Source organism: Colius striatus, chromosome 8 (assembly GCF_028858725.1).
Source record: "Colius striatus isolate bColStr4 chromosome 8, bColStr4.1.hap1, whole genome shotgun sequence".
In the NCBI taxonomy this organism is placed as follows: domain Eukaryota; kingdom Metazoa; phylum Chordata; class Aves; order Coliiformes; family Coliidae; genus Colius; species Colius striatus.
Window position 1 is genome coordinate 7,383,735 of NC_084766.1, and position 17,535 is coordinate 7,401,269.

The following is a 17,535-nucleotide window of genomic DNA, read 5'->3' on the forward strand; positions in this document are numbered from 1 at the left end:
AGTCATTTGTGAAAAGTCAGTTAACATTTTTTCTGTTGCCCTGGGTGGAGAGTTTGTTATTCTGTAATCACATTATCAACTTAAGTTTACTTCCTATTTACTTAAAATTAACAAGTGTTTTAAAGTGTACTTGGTACTTAAACATGTTTGACAAATCATATTGCAATTTGTCATGTGAAAAAATGGTCCTGAATAGTTTTGAACTCCATATGGTAAATTCAGTCACTATTCCAAAAGCAGGAACATTTTAGTTTCAGTTCTAAACATCTTGAAATTATTATGTCATATCAGTCAGATGGCAAAGTAGGAATATGGCTACTGTCCCCTGAAGTCAGATTTTCTGTTACACAACAGAGAGCAGTTATGCAGTTTTGTTGGGTACAAGGCTGGCCACCGTGCTGTAGTGAGCCAGAGCTGCAAAATTCAGTGGAAAACCTTCCATTCACCTCTTTAGGTTTTGATCTCTGTAGGAGAAAGTGAAAGCAGGAACCTTGTCTAACTAAAAACAGTAGTTAGTGTGTTGTGAGAGGAGTTTCAGGTGGAAGAAAAAATTAAATTCCTGGTAGGTAGCTGGCTTGAGGCACTTCAGTCCAATATAAATATCACGAATAAAGGCATTTGTGTCCTTCTCAAAATACACCTGCCTTCTGTGACAGCTCAGTGTCCTGAATTCCCATCTTATGTTGCCCTTTGAAGGGGAGGTTTGCTTTTCTATTTGACACAGTGATCCCTGACCTCACATTGCATTCTGCAGCTTTGCCATATAAAGACTGAATGCTACCAGTGATGATAAAGATGATATTTACACTTTAGTCTAACATTTCCATCTCTTTTCTCTTTTTTCTTTTACATGCTTTCTTGGGTATAGCAGACCATTTAGGAATCGAATTCATGGGTAAGTTTTTGTTTCTCTTCTTTTCGCTTGCTAATATTTATCCCAAAGTTAATGGGAGAGTGTGTTGACCACTATCAGTGGCTTTTTGATTGGGCTCCTGTTATATTTACTGACTACATTTGAAATCATGAATGTTTAATGTTTCTCCTGTCCACTGCTAGGGGGCTTTAAAACTACATCATGATTTTATGGAATTATATTGGTGTTTAATGAAATGTAATATAAAGATTACATGGCCATATTGTGACATTTGAGGGATAGTATTTTTATTTTAGGAAAGGTTTAATACCTGTCTTCATCTAAAGGAAAGCAAATTTTAAATTAGGTTTGGGGGGGTTTTTTGGTGTTGATTGCTATGCTAAGTGTAATTAAGTGTAATAAGAACCATTTCCTTGGTTTTTGACAAGTGAGAGGAATAGTTTTAAGAAAAAGAGATAAATATCTGTGGTTCTATGAAATAAGTTAACTTGAAAAAGCTGAAGCATGAGTGAATAATTGTGTCTTATCGTTTGATGTTTGAAAAGATGATGTTCTATTGATCCAACTGCTGTCCTGCAAAGTATTCTGATGGAATGAGAGGCTTAATAGGTAACTGCTTCACCTCTCAGGTGTGACCTGTGGCGTGTATAGGTAGTTTCCTTGAGGAAGCCTTAGCAGAATTAGTGATGCATCCTTTCTGTAAATACAGCTTGCATAAAACATAAAATGTGACTGAAAAATGCTGTAATAAAAAGTGTGAAAATTCCTATCAAAGTTGAGTTTTACTCAACTATTGAGTTACTGTTGAGGCTTGCTTATTTTCTTAGGTTTTAAAACTAAAAATATGGTAGCCTAGTGACAGTAAGGAGTGATGTGGGGATTTTGTTGACAAGCTGAGTATAACTTGTCATGAAACCAATATGATGATGAATACTGACTGTATAGCAGACTGTGTTACCAAGAGGACAGCCAGGATATTGAGGGATTTTTTTTTTTCCTGATTTTAGACTTCTGAGAGAGACCTAGAGAACAGTTTTCTCTAGAGGACTGGTCTGTGATCTCCAGAAGTTCAGTGTTTCATACGCTTTACATGAAACTTTAAAAGTACTGATGCAAGTGTTTTCACAGGCTTGGTGGACAAGCACAACTGGGAAATGGTTCCTTTAAAGCCTCTGCATATATCTCAGTTTTACTGTTTAACTTAAATTAAGCAGTCTTGAGGCATATGAATTAAAAGACAGGCATATACATAAAAGCAACAGGATAAGGAATATTTATGGAGTTCTTAGAATGAGCCTTTCCATAGGAAGGAGGAAAGTGATACCCAGGAGACAAAGCTGAATTATTTTAAATGTATTTCAAGCATTTTAGTTTCCTTTTTTTTTCAGAAGACATGTCTTTAAGGCTTTGAAATAAAGCCAACCACTGAAGTCTTGGCTTAGACTAGGCTTCTCATATAAGTAGCTTTCTGATTTGTCTGTTTAATATTGGAATAGATCTTGATGGTATAGAAATTAATGAAATCTTTGGTCTCGAGCCTGAAAATATTATGACAGCAGTCTAAAATGAGGTTTGAGTTGGTTTTCCGTGGGCTAGGAAAAAAATGAGTTACAGAATGTTACAGAAGAGTAACATTCTGCTTCTTAAATCCTCCACCAGTGCTTTTGAAGATTTACTTGGGAAGTGTAAGGACATATGGAATCATTACTGCACACATAGCAAAGTACAAATCCCTACCCTGTATATGGAAAAATCAGGTTACAATATACTCATCAAATTAGGACCATTCATGCAAAGCCTCTCCCATGAGTTTACTTCTGTACTGCAGAAAATAATTGCAATTAGTGGGTATTTTCCAATTAAGAAAATAACAACAGATACATGCCAGAGCGCTTAGCCTTGTTTGCACATGATCCAGGGAACACTCTTTCGAATGTTTGGACTTCATTTGTGGCTTCAGTTGCCTTAGGAATTCCATTTCCTCTGTCATCGTCTGTAAATTTTGCTTGAAAACCATGTAATCTGGGATTCCTAGAGAAGTTTGAACTCTTTCCACAGTAGGTAAAGCTAAAATCTCATGTAGATAGGAACATCTGTCAATAGAGGTGCCCCAGGGGACAGATGAAATGTGCAATATCTACATGTCTAGTTTGCCTAGCTCAGTGTACGTTCACCAAGGAAAGTAGATGAGCATAGTCATGTTTTTTGCCATACTCTCAAGAATCATAGAAGTGTATATAGCTACTCAGTCCTTTTACTGTCCTGTTAGGAATCTGTTGTCATTTAATAGAATCATAGAATCATAGGATGGTAGAGGTTGGAAGGGACCTTAAGAGATCATCTAGTCTAACCGCCCTGCAGAAGAAGCAGGTTCAGCTAGATCAGGTCGTATAGGAACATGTCCAGGTGGGTCTCAAAGATCTCCAAGGCATCTTTTTGTAAACCAGCCGATACTGTCTTCCCCCACAAGCTCCTGTGGCAGCCAGTTCCAGAACTCAGTAGTTAGAGGCTGTTTACATTGCTTTTCCATTCCCTGTTGAAATCCACTTCCTATCAGAAGCTTAGCTCTCATGTGCAGGAGTTACTGAACAAGAGCGTTCAGTTTCCGTACCATGCTGACTGTTGTGTTAACCACTGACATGTTCTCACACCCCCTTACCCTTTTGGGTATTGTTTCAGGTTTATGTTTCATACAATATTCTATGTTGTGCATTCCCCAACAGGAATACCTGATGCTTTAATACTGTTAATGGCCTTGGTTTGCAGTGTCACTTTCTTTGTATGGATAGCAGAGATGAATGAAGTCATATTAACCTGGCATATCTGCTTTAAAATGTTGCAAATGTCACAATTAATATATGTTTCTGATGTATGCACATGAATTCAATGAAAGCTGAGTCCAACGGACACTACTGTGTCCTTAAAAACTTAGGTTTCAATATTGTGATCTGGGGGGCCAATCTGTATGAAATTTCTGGAGATAAGGAAATGCTTTATGTTTTTGAGGAGCTCAAAGAAAAAAATAAATTTTGTATTTGATAGTCATGAGAACTAGATTCAATCTCCATCTCTGATGTGATCTTCTGGAAAGTCTTTCAGAAAGGTATTTTAATCTCTCCATGCCTTAGATTTTCAGTAACAGTAATTTTTGTCAGGCTTTCTGCTTTTAGATACTTCAGCTCTCTGGGGAATGTCTTGCAGTAGTGTATACTGCAGAAACTATTTCTTCCTTGCAAAAAAGTTGAGACTTAGCTACCTCCTTGCCTGTACTCCATGGTAAGAGAGCACAGAGGGGCATGGGAGAACAGTGTAGAGCTCATGCAGGAGTGCAGTGCAGCTGATCTGGACTGGTGCACATGTCTGCATGGTTCCTGGCATCTTTTCAGTGATGATGCATCCAATTACATTCAATTTTCCAACACAAAGGTAAGTAAATACTATCACAATGTTCCTACAGACTAGAAATCTACTTGTATTAACAGTTTTATGTCAACTGAAAGCAGACTGGCTGTTGATGATGCTCATGTGAGGCAGCAAGTTTGTGAAAAAAGAATCTGAAAGAAGCAACTTTTATTCTATGGGAAAACTGAGTGATGTATTGTTAGCATGGAGATATCTACAGCTTACTGTCATTGTTTGACCTATGTGGTTAACCACAGTTCAGGGCTGAATGGTTTCTTTTTGTCTGATGGAAAATTTAATGATGAAGCCAAATATCTCTTGAATAGCTGGCAGGGCTGATCAGGTTACTTTGGTGCAACAGGTAGCAGCTGAAAGCTGAATGGTGAAGACTGACTTAGTGCTTGTGGTCCCAGCTGCAGACTGAAATCATTTCTTTGACTGCCAAATATAAGGAATGCAAAAGCCTGAGAGCAATCTTTGGAAATAAGTGTTATGAGCAAAGAGTCAGTGCCCAAGACAAGGAGTTGTCAGTTTTACTCATTTCTTACACTGAGAATGAGTAGAGTTAAAGTGTGTTAAGGGATGAAACCTGAAGGCGAGTGAGTATTGGAATAACTTGCCACAATACATGAATAAACGTGACTCTCTCAGCAATTCACCTACGCCTGACGATCCAGAAACTTTCTCTTTTGTTCTGTAACAGTAATTTACAATGGATATAGTTGAAAAAAAAATGCCTCAAGAAAGTGCAACAGGCAAGTCATTACAGTTTGAATGGAAGTAGAATAATTCCATTAAATAGACCTCATTCTTAGGCTGCATGGTAGTTTAACCAATACCAATGATATAAACAATTATGATGTAATAACGTGAATCTCCTCATGCATGAACTGCAAAGATAATGCAGCAAGTGCTGTGTTTAGTTACAACTTTTAACATGCAGATACTTAGGCCCTACATGAGAAATTAATATTATTCCTTAGAACTAGTTATCTTTTCTGGAAAAAATCCAACGAAGCTTCCCTGAAGTCAATGGAGTGTGAATGATATATAATACCCTTGTAAGTGGTGAATCGTTAAATAACATTTAATTGAGCAGAGCAATAAAGTAACTCAAGAATGGGATCCTATTAAAATTTATATATCTCCTTGAAACAACTACAGTGTGAAATGTATTCGGTTTTCTGTACCCTGAGCAGTCATTAGTATTGGAGAAGATGGTGCAGGCTTCATTTTCACTCTGCTGATTCTCACTATGCATCCTCATTGAGATAAGATGGTTGTGCGCTGAAGACACCAGGAAAGGAACATATGATCCAGTTGACTAAATTGACTTTGTGACCTTGTGTCATGTGCTGTGACAGACTCATTTTGATTTTTCCAAATGGCAAAAGTTGGTTTTGCTGATGGGCAGACTGCAACAATTTTGCATTTTCCCTATTTGTGAAGAAATAAAAAGGCCAAGTTCATTCATTCCTGCACAGCTCTCAAAACGTGCAGCTGGTGAGCTGTCCCCTGAAACTCGATGTCTCATAGCAGCAAACAATGAAAATAAATAACCAGTGTTTGCATGGATGATCTTAGCCTTAGTTACCATTTAGCAGGTCTTATCTGTTATAAAACAGTGTAATGCTCCTGTCCTCACTAGAAAAGAAGATTAATAGTTACAGGTTCAGTTACCCGTTACATAGTTATAGTTTCAGTTACCTGAGCAAAGACTGTACTTGTTTTAAAAATAGAGTTCTGTTTTCCTTGTGTTCCTTTTTTAAAGTATAGAGCAGGTACATAGTTTACTGGAAATACGACACATTGACTTTTTATGCTCCTGTTTACACAAAATGTGTTATTAGAGATTGTGATCACAGTCATTCCCCTGTACTGTCAAATATACCTCTCTAATAATTGTCTCATTGTTAATCGTCAGCATTGAAAGTATTTAATCTGTACTCGCTCAGTAAATTCCTGAAGAACCAAGAGTGAGTCTTCTGATAGGTGTCAATATTTGTAATGTTTATCATCATTGCTGTCATCACTCCTTGAATCCCTCTATTCTTCATCCTGCCCCAACTTTTCATTACCCTCCTCTGATTTTACCTTTTCAAATTTAGTATAGGCTTTGTTCTTGGGACCTTGACTTTCTGTTTGCTTTGTGAAATACCTGTCCTTTTTAAGTATGCTGCCAAATAACAATAGTATCCTGAGGCCTGAAATTACTTTAGATCTTCAGCACTTTACACAGGATTGTTTTAGCTGGGAAGAAGAGTCATTTATCACCTCTAGAAAAAAGAGACATGAGCATCAGAAGAGAGAGTTTTATAGAAACAGCTGATGTCTGTATACTAGAAGAATAATAGATGAAGCAGAGGTTCCTCAGGGGCTGGAGGAATTTCTGCCCGTGGTTGTACCTGTTTAGGAAAGTGTACATCTTAAATGAAAGTTCACATCTGGTGAATATGTTGCAGGCTGCCTTAAATCTTGTCTTAATTTGGGGGTGATCTAGCTTGATTTTACTTTAGTGGGAGGGAGAGACCTATCTCAAGATCTTTTGTAACCTAGCTGTCATCTTGCTTCAGTGCTACCATCTGTACTTTTCTCACTGTATCATTTTTCCAATTTGTGTGTGTTTTGTGTATTGGCAACAAACTGGGTTGGTTCAACACATCATTTTTAAAAGACAAGTTTAAGATTCATCATGTGGGTAGCTTATGTGTTCTGTTAATTGTCTGTAGTGTTTCATCAAAATAATAAAATAATGTTAATGTATGTAACTTAATCTGGTGACCTTCCTCTGGTTTCTTCTGCTTTCTCTAACTGAAGCCACTATTCTCTCTGAAACTTATGGAAACTAAAATTGATAACACACTATGTAGATGAGCTTAGAAAGCCAGAATTGGTCCTAGTTTCTCTGTTTCACTGAGGACTGGATTGGGAGGAAGCACTACTTGCATTAAATAGGATATCAGTCTGTACAAGGTAGGGTATGTCATTGGTAATGGTACATATAACCATTAGTGTGTCACTTCCAGTGTGAAAGTGTACCGTGTATCAGAGGTTACTACTAAGGTCAAAGTCTTCTCTGTGGATCAGAAACAAGAATTTGTGACACCTTAAAAATGAATGTTGTGTACCAGCCTCCAGGCAACTCCTAGTGCCAGGTACAAACCTCTTCCACCTGGTGATGATTTCAAGAACATTCATACTGTACTGTCACCTGAGGAAGAAAAGGGGCTTGGAGGCTGGATTTCAACTGTGGACACAGCTTCTCATCTGCATACAGAAGGGCTTTGCTGCATTATAGCTCTCTGTATGCAAATCATGTGTACTCTCTGGTGTGGGATTAGGTACATGTGCCCTATGTTCCTGTGTAGGTGGTGTAAACACTTCTTATCATGAAATCCAGGTAATTGGATGGCACTAACACTGAACAGACAGCTGTGTATTTAAATGTGACCTTATACCCAGTCAGTCTTGTAACCTGCATTTTGAATGTGGTATTTAGCTAAATGTTTTTCTGAGCTTGAGAAATTGTTCAAACTGACACCACAAGGGTATGCTAATACAATTAGATGGCTTCCAGTGTTGAGATTTTACTCCTGACCTTGTTTGAGCTTGGTTGCAGTTTAACAAGATGCAAAAATATGTAGACAGCAACTTGTATAGATTGAAACAAGCCTAGCAGGGTAAAGGCGAGATCTGCATGTCAAAGGTGATAGTAGAGACAGCTAACACAAGACTTATCCGTGAGACGCTATATTTCCAGTTGAAAGAGGAACTGGGAGGAAGCTTCAAAGCAGTAAGTACAATCTGGACTTGGAATCCATTGCAAAGCAACTAAGGTGGGGCTTCTTTTATTGGCAGAAGTTTGTTTACTGTGTACTAAAGTCCTCTTGCTACAGGAGAAGAGGCTCCAGATGCTCAAGCCCCACAGCCACAGTGAATAGGTGCTACTTTGTCCTTTTCCTACTTGGAGGTGTTATGTAGATATCAAGTCTCATTCAGTAAATGCTGCAAGGATTCAGAAAGCAGAAGGTAAGTCTCTCAATAAATGTTTCATGACAGTGATGTGCTCGTAATGTATGTTATGGTAATATAGAAAAATTGATATTTCTGACAATGAATTGAATTTTTCTGTGTCCTCTATGCCTAGAATGAGTAGAAACTGTGACCTGCCAGTAATTGCTGGAAGCAGAGGAGAAGGGTAAGCAGTGTGGAAAAATTGACAATGTACTAGAAGGAGCACTGAATTATTTTTTTCATGTACTTCCTTTCCTTGTCTTTTGCAGGAGCTGTAGGATATTGGCACGTGGAGAAATGCAGAAATGATATTCCTTCTCTGGCTGATTGTTTTTAATAAAGTTATTTTTGTGATAACTTAAAATGGTCTCATGACCCATTTTCTGTCCTTACCCAGTTTCTTCATATTTCAAAACTAACCACTCTGTGCTGAGAAGAGCTATTTGCCCATCTGCCCAAGGTATCTGTCAGTATTTGCTGCTGACTAGACACCCCAACAGTGTTCTAGGAAACAAGCAGAAAAGGGGGGACAGCAGAAAAGGAGAATAAAACAAGTAGTATGTATCAATGTCTAGGTATTGTTCTTACGCACTCAGTTTTTAACAACAGTTCAAATAAGCACAGAATTCACACTGTTGCATGCAGATTACAGGACGAGCTTTTTTTGTTCACCAGTGCTAGCTTTTTCTCTTTGAAGGGTAAAGTTCCTCACCATGAGGTATGTTCAATTTAGTATGGATTCAGAATTTTCAAACACCGTTTGGATCACGTTCATGTTGTTTAGTCTCTATGGTTGTATTTATTGTATCAGTCATCCAGTAATTCTCATATGAATTAATATTATCATTCTTTGATTTTGTGATGAGTTAATTATGGACTGTTCCATGTCTATATTATCAACTAAACTCTATTGTAATATAGTATTACTCTGTGGTTATTCTTTCGGGTCTCTTGGTGGTTTGCATTTCACATTCAAATAGAAACCAGGATCAAAATAGAAGTATAAAATAATAATCTGGTAATGGAGGAGCGTAAAATGTGACAGTATTAAAGTTCTCAGCAGAATTACCTGAAACAATTTAGAGTCTTCGCAGTTTGACAGCCTTTACTTCACCTTTTCTTTTTTTCTATACTCCTGCAGGCTTTCCTTCTTCTATTAGTATCATAACTTTACTGATCAATGTAACTTACTCTAAGTGTAAGTACAAATCAGTTTTAAGTATTACAACTGCTCTATATAGCTGTAATGGAGAGTATGACACACACACTGAAGTTTGATTAATTTTTAATTGTAATGTCCCTGCCTGTATCCAGAAGTGATACAGCATGTGAAAAATGGGAGTTGCAGTATACACTAACTTGCTGAGCTCATAAAATATGAATGCTTAGATAATGAATGCAGTAGTGTTAATGCAGTTAATCAGCTTTAGAAAAACAAAACTATGTATTTATCACTGCAATATACACTTGCATGGGATATTAATGAAAAAATACCAGCTACTTTGTTTTCTCTATTTATTCCACATTGAGCTCGTTACTCTCATTCAACTGATTTAAATTTGTTTTCAGAATAAGGATTATTTGCTTCTGATAAGAAAAGTTGAGACGTCTTTTGTGCCGCATTTTTCCTTGAATCTGTGGAGTCTGTGCACTGAAAGCAAAGCCAGCTGGGCTGAAAATCGTATACGTTACAGTGAGCTTACAGTGTAGACCTCGAAAATTGTTGAGCTATAAATAACTACACATACTACATTGTACTGAATGTGTACCAGTTTTTAGAAGATCCACAACTTTATTTCAATTCAAATTAATAACCTGCCTCAGTGATGATACTGCTGTGGCTCCTGCTAATTTTGGTGCATCAAGTCTCTTTATGCTTCTGTACTTTGGGTAATGGGTTTAAGAAAGTAAGTCCTCAGCTAAGTCTTCTCAGTTAACTGTTCATGTAATGAATGGTGAAGAGAAAATCGCCAAAACAAGTAAACGCTTTATTTCAGTCTTTCTTTGTTTCTTGTAAATCCCTCTAGTGTTTCTCTTGCCCGATGGAGAGTCTCTTTTCAAGGTAAAACAGTACCAGAGCATCTCATTCTTTCGATTAGTAGTGAATCTTGTATCAAAATCAGAATGACTGACCATTAATAGGAAAAGGTGAGTGAATCCTATAAAAATACTAAAGCAACAAGTCGAGCCACTTGAATTTATTCCAAGAAGTGACTTAAGAATGAGCTGGAGACAAGAAGTGGATGTATTTTTCTTAAGTAATGCCATTTCTTTGAAGATAAATTCATGTGTTTCTCCCAACATTCCTTATTTTAAGCTACATATTCTACTCAAGATTTTGAGTAATAAGACTAGAGTATCTCATGAAAACCTCAACAAAAATATGGAAATTCCCATCCTTATGAATGGTTTGCCAAATATGGCTAATGATCTGTGGCAACTACTCTGAAAGAGCAATATCTTACTTAGTAGTGGGTCAAAGGTTCTGAACTGACTGTGATGCAATCTGTGTGGATAGAGGACATCTGAAAGACAGTTAAAATGCATGCCTTGTCATCAATGCTGCTTCAACTTTTATGGCAGGTATTGTTCTGCTCAAAAGGTGAGTAATGTAATGCCATTGACTTGCTTTTCAAGTGATTGGTAACTTTTTCTGTGTCTTTTAAGACTTGGTAGTATTCATGTATCAGCTATTTTTATTGTTTTATTGCCTCAGTACCTTTATGGATTGGATTTAGCACCTGTAGGCCATGAATTAATTGAGTAATCATCCTGTTTAGTCTGGTCATTCATGTGCAGTGAGGCTCAAATAGCCCTTGTGCAGAGAAAATTCAGAATTACCTTTAGGTTTGCAGCTGTAACTTTTGTTGTGACGAGCTACCTTGTGAATTTAGGATTGATACGTGCTCCAAATACCTTGCTGCATGTCTAGCCTGTATTCCTGGATTCTGGTGGTATTTGATTACTGTCTCACCCATGCAACAAAAACGGGGGCATAATGTGTATCTCCTTTTCAGTACTGTGAAGAATGTAGTAGGGAAATGGTTCACTTTCAAAGAAGCCCTTTACCTGCCTTTCCCCAGCCATCAAAATATGCTCAGTTTCCCCAATTCTTTTAAAAGTCTAAAACTTCAATTTGAATTTGTAGAGTATCTTCTCTCAATAAAATACAGTAATAAAAATTCATGAAAATACCAATACACGATTGGCTTGTCTTGGAATTACCATCTCATAAAGACATCCCATGATGAAACTTTATTTTCTCCCATTCTAAACTCCCTATTCTCTATGGTATCAAGGTGTGTACCATCAATCATCTCATTTTTCTATTTGCCATCTTTACTACTTGCTCAGGCTCTTTGATATCTTCATCTTATCTTTCATTATTTTTCTCTCGGTGTTCTAAGAAATATTAATGCTTGTGTTAGTAGCCCAGCCGTGCTGACAGGCCTGCTTGCAAGGTCTTCTGCTGTTCAAAGCAGTCTGTCCCTAGCTATCATTGCTCTTGTGGTGCTGTTCTTGAAAGAATAGCTTTTTAGCTATTTACTTCCTTTAGGTGTTATTATTTTTCATTGTTTGACACATCTGTATTTGCAGCCATATGTGTTCCCTGTTTATTTTGGTTCTGCTGTCTTGTTATCTTTTTTCTTTCCTTACCAAAAGTCTGTAATGTTACATTTTCAGAATTATTCCTAAGTCCATATATGAACACAGTGATCTGTTGTTCAGAATGTCTTACTAATTTTATGTTAGAGCCTAAAACCTCTTTTGTAATGCTAGCCCTCACATTTTACAGAGCTTTTTTTGGCCCATCTCATGTTTATCTTCAAGTTCCAACTGTCTTTTAGTTACTTGTGAGGAGCACAAGTGCTGTATACCACTTATTTTACTCCTGAATGTACCTTAGCTTGGCTGAAACTTCTGTCTCCTAGAATATTACTTAGTGTGCCTGTGAGTTTTTCTACCTACTTAAAAAGTATTTGTAGAATAGAAGTCCCAGAACCACTGAGTAACTCAGGGTGGCACTTTAAGACCTGAAAGTCTCCAGTCCAACACGATGCTCAAAGCAGAGTTGTCTCAGGTGCCACCAGGCTGCTTCAGGCTTTATCCAACTTAGTCCTTAAAAAATGCCTGACTTCTCTAGGCAGCTTATTCTAATACTTGACTGTCCTAATGGTAAAATATTTTCTTTCTATCTAGTTAAAACATCTCTTTTTTTATTATTATTATTTATGCAGAAGTGTTCTGGAATTCTATATATTCCACTATTGATACTGTGCATTTCAGAAAAATAATTGCTTATTCATACTCTATTCTCTATTTATTTAGAAAGTTATGCTTTTGATAGATAGAAAAAGGATTTAGTTTTGATAGTCCTTCTTTTGTTGCCCTGTCAAAACTATACTAGTCCTCATTTATTTCTGCCATTTTACTACTAGGACAAGTATGTGGTATAATTCAAAAGTAAAGCACCCTCTGCAGCTTTGTAATTATCCAGCCCTCCAGTATAGTATTTTATCAGCTTTATGTAAAAGGAGATTCTCAAATTAATGAGCTGCAGGACACTGTTTTAAGTTAGATCATCATAACTGAAAAGCTAGGAACTTGTTCTATCTTAGACATCTTTGCTCACGTAACATAGCTTTGTGATACAGAGAATTTCTCACCTAAAATCTAATTTCATGTTAAATTCTGTATTTAGGCAAAAATGTAGTGAATTAACTGAAGGTGCAGAGATTCCTTATGGCCACAAAGATGAGCAAAGCAGTCTTGGCAGTTTACAGAAATGTATTATGTAATTTGCTGTGATTCCTGATACTAGACTGTTTAACCATATTCAGTCATAAGAGCACCAGTCATAGTCCGATTCACTATCAGTTTATCTGTATTCTTTAAAGATCTTTTGTGTCTAGCACAACAGAATTAGAAACTGAAAGTGCTTCAATAATGCAGTGTCATCTTCAAAGAGTCTTAGTAAGTGAGTTATCAGCTTCAGAGAATGCCATCAAGATAAGCTTGAAAAGGTATTTGAAACACAGGCCTAGCTTTAAGCAAACATACTCTTATTCCTTAAGTGTTTTTATTGATATATATTGTCATATACTTCTGCAATAGCCTGAATCAGGAACATGGTCATGAAGGGATTAACAGGCAGAATGGACTCATGCCTCAGTGTTGCAAATCTATGATAGGTTCCTTTTTGATTACTCTTGTTTCCTTTTTAACATTACCTGTCATTTTAATTGTATTGTATATGCCAAATCTATGAACTTTAAGGAAGTTTTAGTAACTTATAACATAATTTAAATGGATTTCACGTATTTCTGCTTTCATCTCTTCTGTGGTTTAGTGAATATGTGCATAGCAAATACAACTATAGTATTATTAAAATATTTTGCATATGATGTTTTGTGACATCATTCCTCTAGACTGAGATGCATCTCTTGCATTTCTGTGGTGAACAAGCAACTCAATAAATCCAAGTGAAGTTAGTATTCTTTGTTTTCTGGTGTTTCTGTGATGATACTATCAGCAAAAGGAAGAAAAGAGTAACCACCTCCCTTTAAAAACAGGGACAACTACATCATTTTACGTTTTGGTCAAACATCTTTTCAGAATGCTGAGCATACTCAGTTTTAACCTGAGATAAAAATGTGTCCTGACTGTAAGTTTGAGATATTACTGTCATAAGTGAAATAGGTTGTGAGATCAAATGATAGTAACTGAAATGTACTGATAAATGACAGATGCAAATCTTGGCTTCTAAAAGACTCTGAGATCACCTGTTACTGGTGATCACTCAACCATTCTGCAATGATATTGCTTAACAGCCCTAGTGATCCCTTCGTATTGCACTTTGCCATTCATACCACTTGCTGTCTTGTTTGCGTTCAAGGCCCTGTTGCAATCTCTGGCTTTTGTAACAGAGGAGGTGGATAACTCAGCATTCCACTGATGAAGTGAAAGGGTAATGCACCTCTAGGGAGTCATCAGACATAGTAACTCCAATCCAGTTCACTTCCAAAACCACTCTATAGCAGGAGAATATTTTTATACTTTGGGATACTTTTCTATAGTAATTTAAAAGTGATATATAAATCAGAAATGCTGGTTTATGGGATTGATAGTCTTTCTTATTTCATTATACAGTTTAATGGATCAATAGCTTGTGGTTTTTAAACACTGTGCAGCACCCTAGCACTGGAGATTAGGTACTGTAAACATAACTACAAAGTATGCTCTAGTATCTATTAATAATGTATTAACTTATGTAGATATGCACCAAAAAAAATTATCTGATTTAATTAGCTTTTTTATTAATAGTATATTTACTCAGAGAAATAAATATGAAGGAAAATAATTACTTTGCAAGAAATAGTATAAAAATTAGACTGACATTTCTAAAATAAAAAATATTAAAGTTTCACAATGCAGTGTATTAGTGTCAAGGCAATCTGTCTGCAATTGTAATTCACCAATTGGCTGAATGACAGAGCCCAGAGGGAGGTGATCAATGGCACAGAGTTGAGTTGGAGGCCTGTGGCCAGTGGAGTTCCACAGGAGTTGGTTCTGGGCCAGTCTTGTTCAACATCTTCATCAACGACCTGGATGAGGGGACAGAGTGTACTCTCAGCAAGTTCACTGATGACACCAAACTGGGAGGACTGGCTGACTCCCCAGAGGCTGTGCTGCCATTCAGTGGGATCTCAACTGGCTTGAGAGTTGGGCAGAGAGGAACCTCATGAGGTTCAACAAGGACAAGTGCAGAGTCCTGCATCTGGGAAGGAACAACCCCATGCAGGAGGGAGCCCTGGCACAGGCTGCTCAGGGAGACCTCCTTGGAGGTCTTCAAAACCCATCTGGATGTGTTCCTCAGTGACCTGATCTAGGTGAACCTGCTTCTGCAGGGGGGTTGGACTAGCTGATCTCTAAAGGTCCCTTCCAACCCCTACCATTCTATGATTCTATGAAATGTCATAAAATTGGATTTTACTACTATTGAGATATGTGTTAAATAAAGTTTTACAACTATTTAGATCTGAACAATTTCCAAAATTTTACACTACACTAATGCAACAGGTTGCAACACAGCAATATTCCAAAGCAATCACTTACTGGTCCTCATCTAGATCTTCAGTGTTAGAACTAAGATATGACAGGAGGATAATAAAATGTTTCCTCTATGATAATTAACTTTCTTAACTTTAACTGTTCTTACCTTAATCAATGACATTTACATTTGAACTCATTTACACTGATAGATTCTCTGAATAAGGTGAGAGCTTTTGAGCATCCTTTTGTGACAAGGTTTTGTTGCTCATCATCTTAGCTTCTGTCTCTTTTTATTTAATATTGCAAGGAATATACTATATAGTAAGTCCATCCAAAGTGTAACTCAATTCCTTTTATAACTGTAGTACCTTTCTGTAAAGCCTTTTGTTTTAATCAGAGATCTTTGTACTGTTCTCACTGTCCTGACAATGCAAATATAAGTAGATAATAACCCTGATGTGAGGCTGATGATTTATTTTGGATTGTTTTCCTGAGTTCTACACATCACTTTAGAGCTGTGTGATTTTTGTATCTTCAAGATTAAATGCTGTGTCGAATCCTCATGTGGTCATTTTGATTTCTTTTTTCTGTGCAGCAGACTTTGTAAATATGACAAAAATATGACAAAGCAGACTTTGTTTGGGCAGACTTTCCCAAAGCAGCTTCTGTATGATTATCAACTGGTGCAACTGAGTTTGTTGAGCATCTTTCTTACTAAAATGCATAGAGAGGACTTACATTCTGGGTTACATCATCTTAGACAGTCTTGAGCACTTAACAGCTTGAATCAGTATGAAACTGATTACCATCTTGAGATTATTTTAGTAAAAATGGGATTTGGGATATTTTTCTGAAGAAAAGAATATTTTTTTTGTAAGTGGAGGATAAGAAAATTCTGAAATCTGTTTCAGCTGCTTAAAGTGAAACAGTTTTGCAGATTGGAGATTTAAAAGAATGCTATAAAATATTTTGATAGTTTAAAAAGTCTTTCACTTAACCATGATAGGCAGTTAAAAGGCTGAAAATAATATGGATTTTCTCGGGTTTTGTCCCTTTCTGTGTTACATATATGTCAATTATTTTCTTGTGTCATTTTCATTAACATTATTTTTTCTTCAGCAAGTGATCATGCATAAAGATATTTATTCACTAAGAAGTCTGAATGCAACTGTGTGAGCTTTTTTAATCAGCCACCCTAAAACATTAATCACAGAATATCTTTCCATTTTGGAAACCTTTCATTGTTTTATTGGCTGTAATGATGTGTTAAGTTGGTTGGCTGGTTTGTTTAAGTTTATCTTGCATCATGTTAGAGATGTTTGATGCTCATATCTGACCTGTCCCATTTAGATGGGAATAGCCCAGAGCAATATGTCAAAGGCGAGAGTAATCCCTACACAGAGATTGCTGCCAGCTCACGGCCAGGGTTTCTGTTTGGTTTAATGAAAAGGTGAGGGGGTAGAGTTGCACAGGCAAGAACAGAAATAGACTTGCAGACAGGTGTAAATTCATTGAAAGGGTGATGGCAAGAGACATAAAAGAATTTTAATCAGAGTTTTACTTTCTTATCCAGGAAGAGATCAATCTCTTTTTGAAGAATTTGGTCATGCTATGTTCCTGGCTATGAATGTGAGAAATGCCTGTCTGCAAACTGATCTGAAACTGTTTGTGTAGTTATTGAACAAAAGTCAGTTCAGATAATGTGCTGTAATTAGCAAGTTGGCTGAATTGTCTCTTAAATTAATATAAATGATTAAAAGAACAAATCTATCTCTTTATATCCCAGGTACTATATTAGATTCTATCTTAGGTTTCTAGTAAGAATTTCTAAGAAGTGATGTTATTCTGATTTGTTTGTGTAACCTCACATTGACATATTTTATCATTGCACCTGTCAAAAGAGTTTCCTTTTACACTGGTGGGCGATTGAAAGATACAACCTGCAAATGCACATGTATCTTAGGAAAATTTATCAAGTGGCTACATGTATAAATATAGGACTGTAATAGATTTTAAAAAGCTTAACTCCTGACAGAAAGCCAGTTCAGAGAAATCAGTTCTAAAATCAAAAGCTTCAGGTACCAAAATATGACTCAAGTAAAATGAAATTAAGCTGTTAATGGAAAATATCAAACTCATAAGTTGTTTTTTTTGTTCTGTGGACATACCCAAACCAGCTATCTAGCAAACAG

The 17,535-nt window shown here is 36.7% G+C and overlaps 1 protein-coding gene across 1 annotated transcript in view; it reads left to right on the forward strand.

Moving 5' to 3' along the window:
- The window catches only part of NRG3 (neuregulin 3), a 377,309-nt gene that overhangs the window by 299,476 nt on the left and 60,298 nt on the right, over positions 1–17,535 (forward strand). The window contains 1 exon segment of the mRNA XM_062000750.1: positions 869–895. Coding sequence (XP_061856734.1) covers positions 869–895 — 27 coding nt within the window.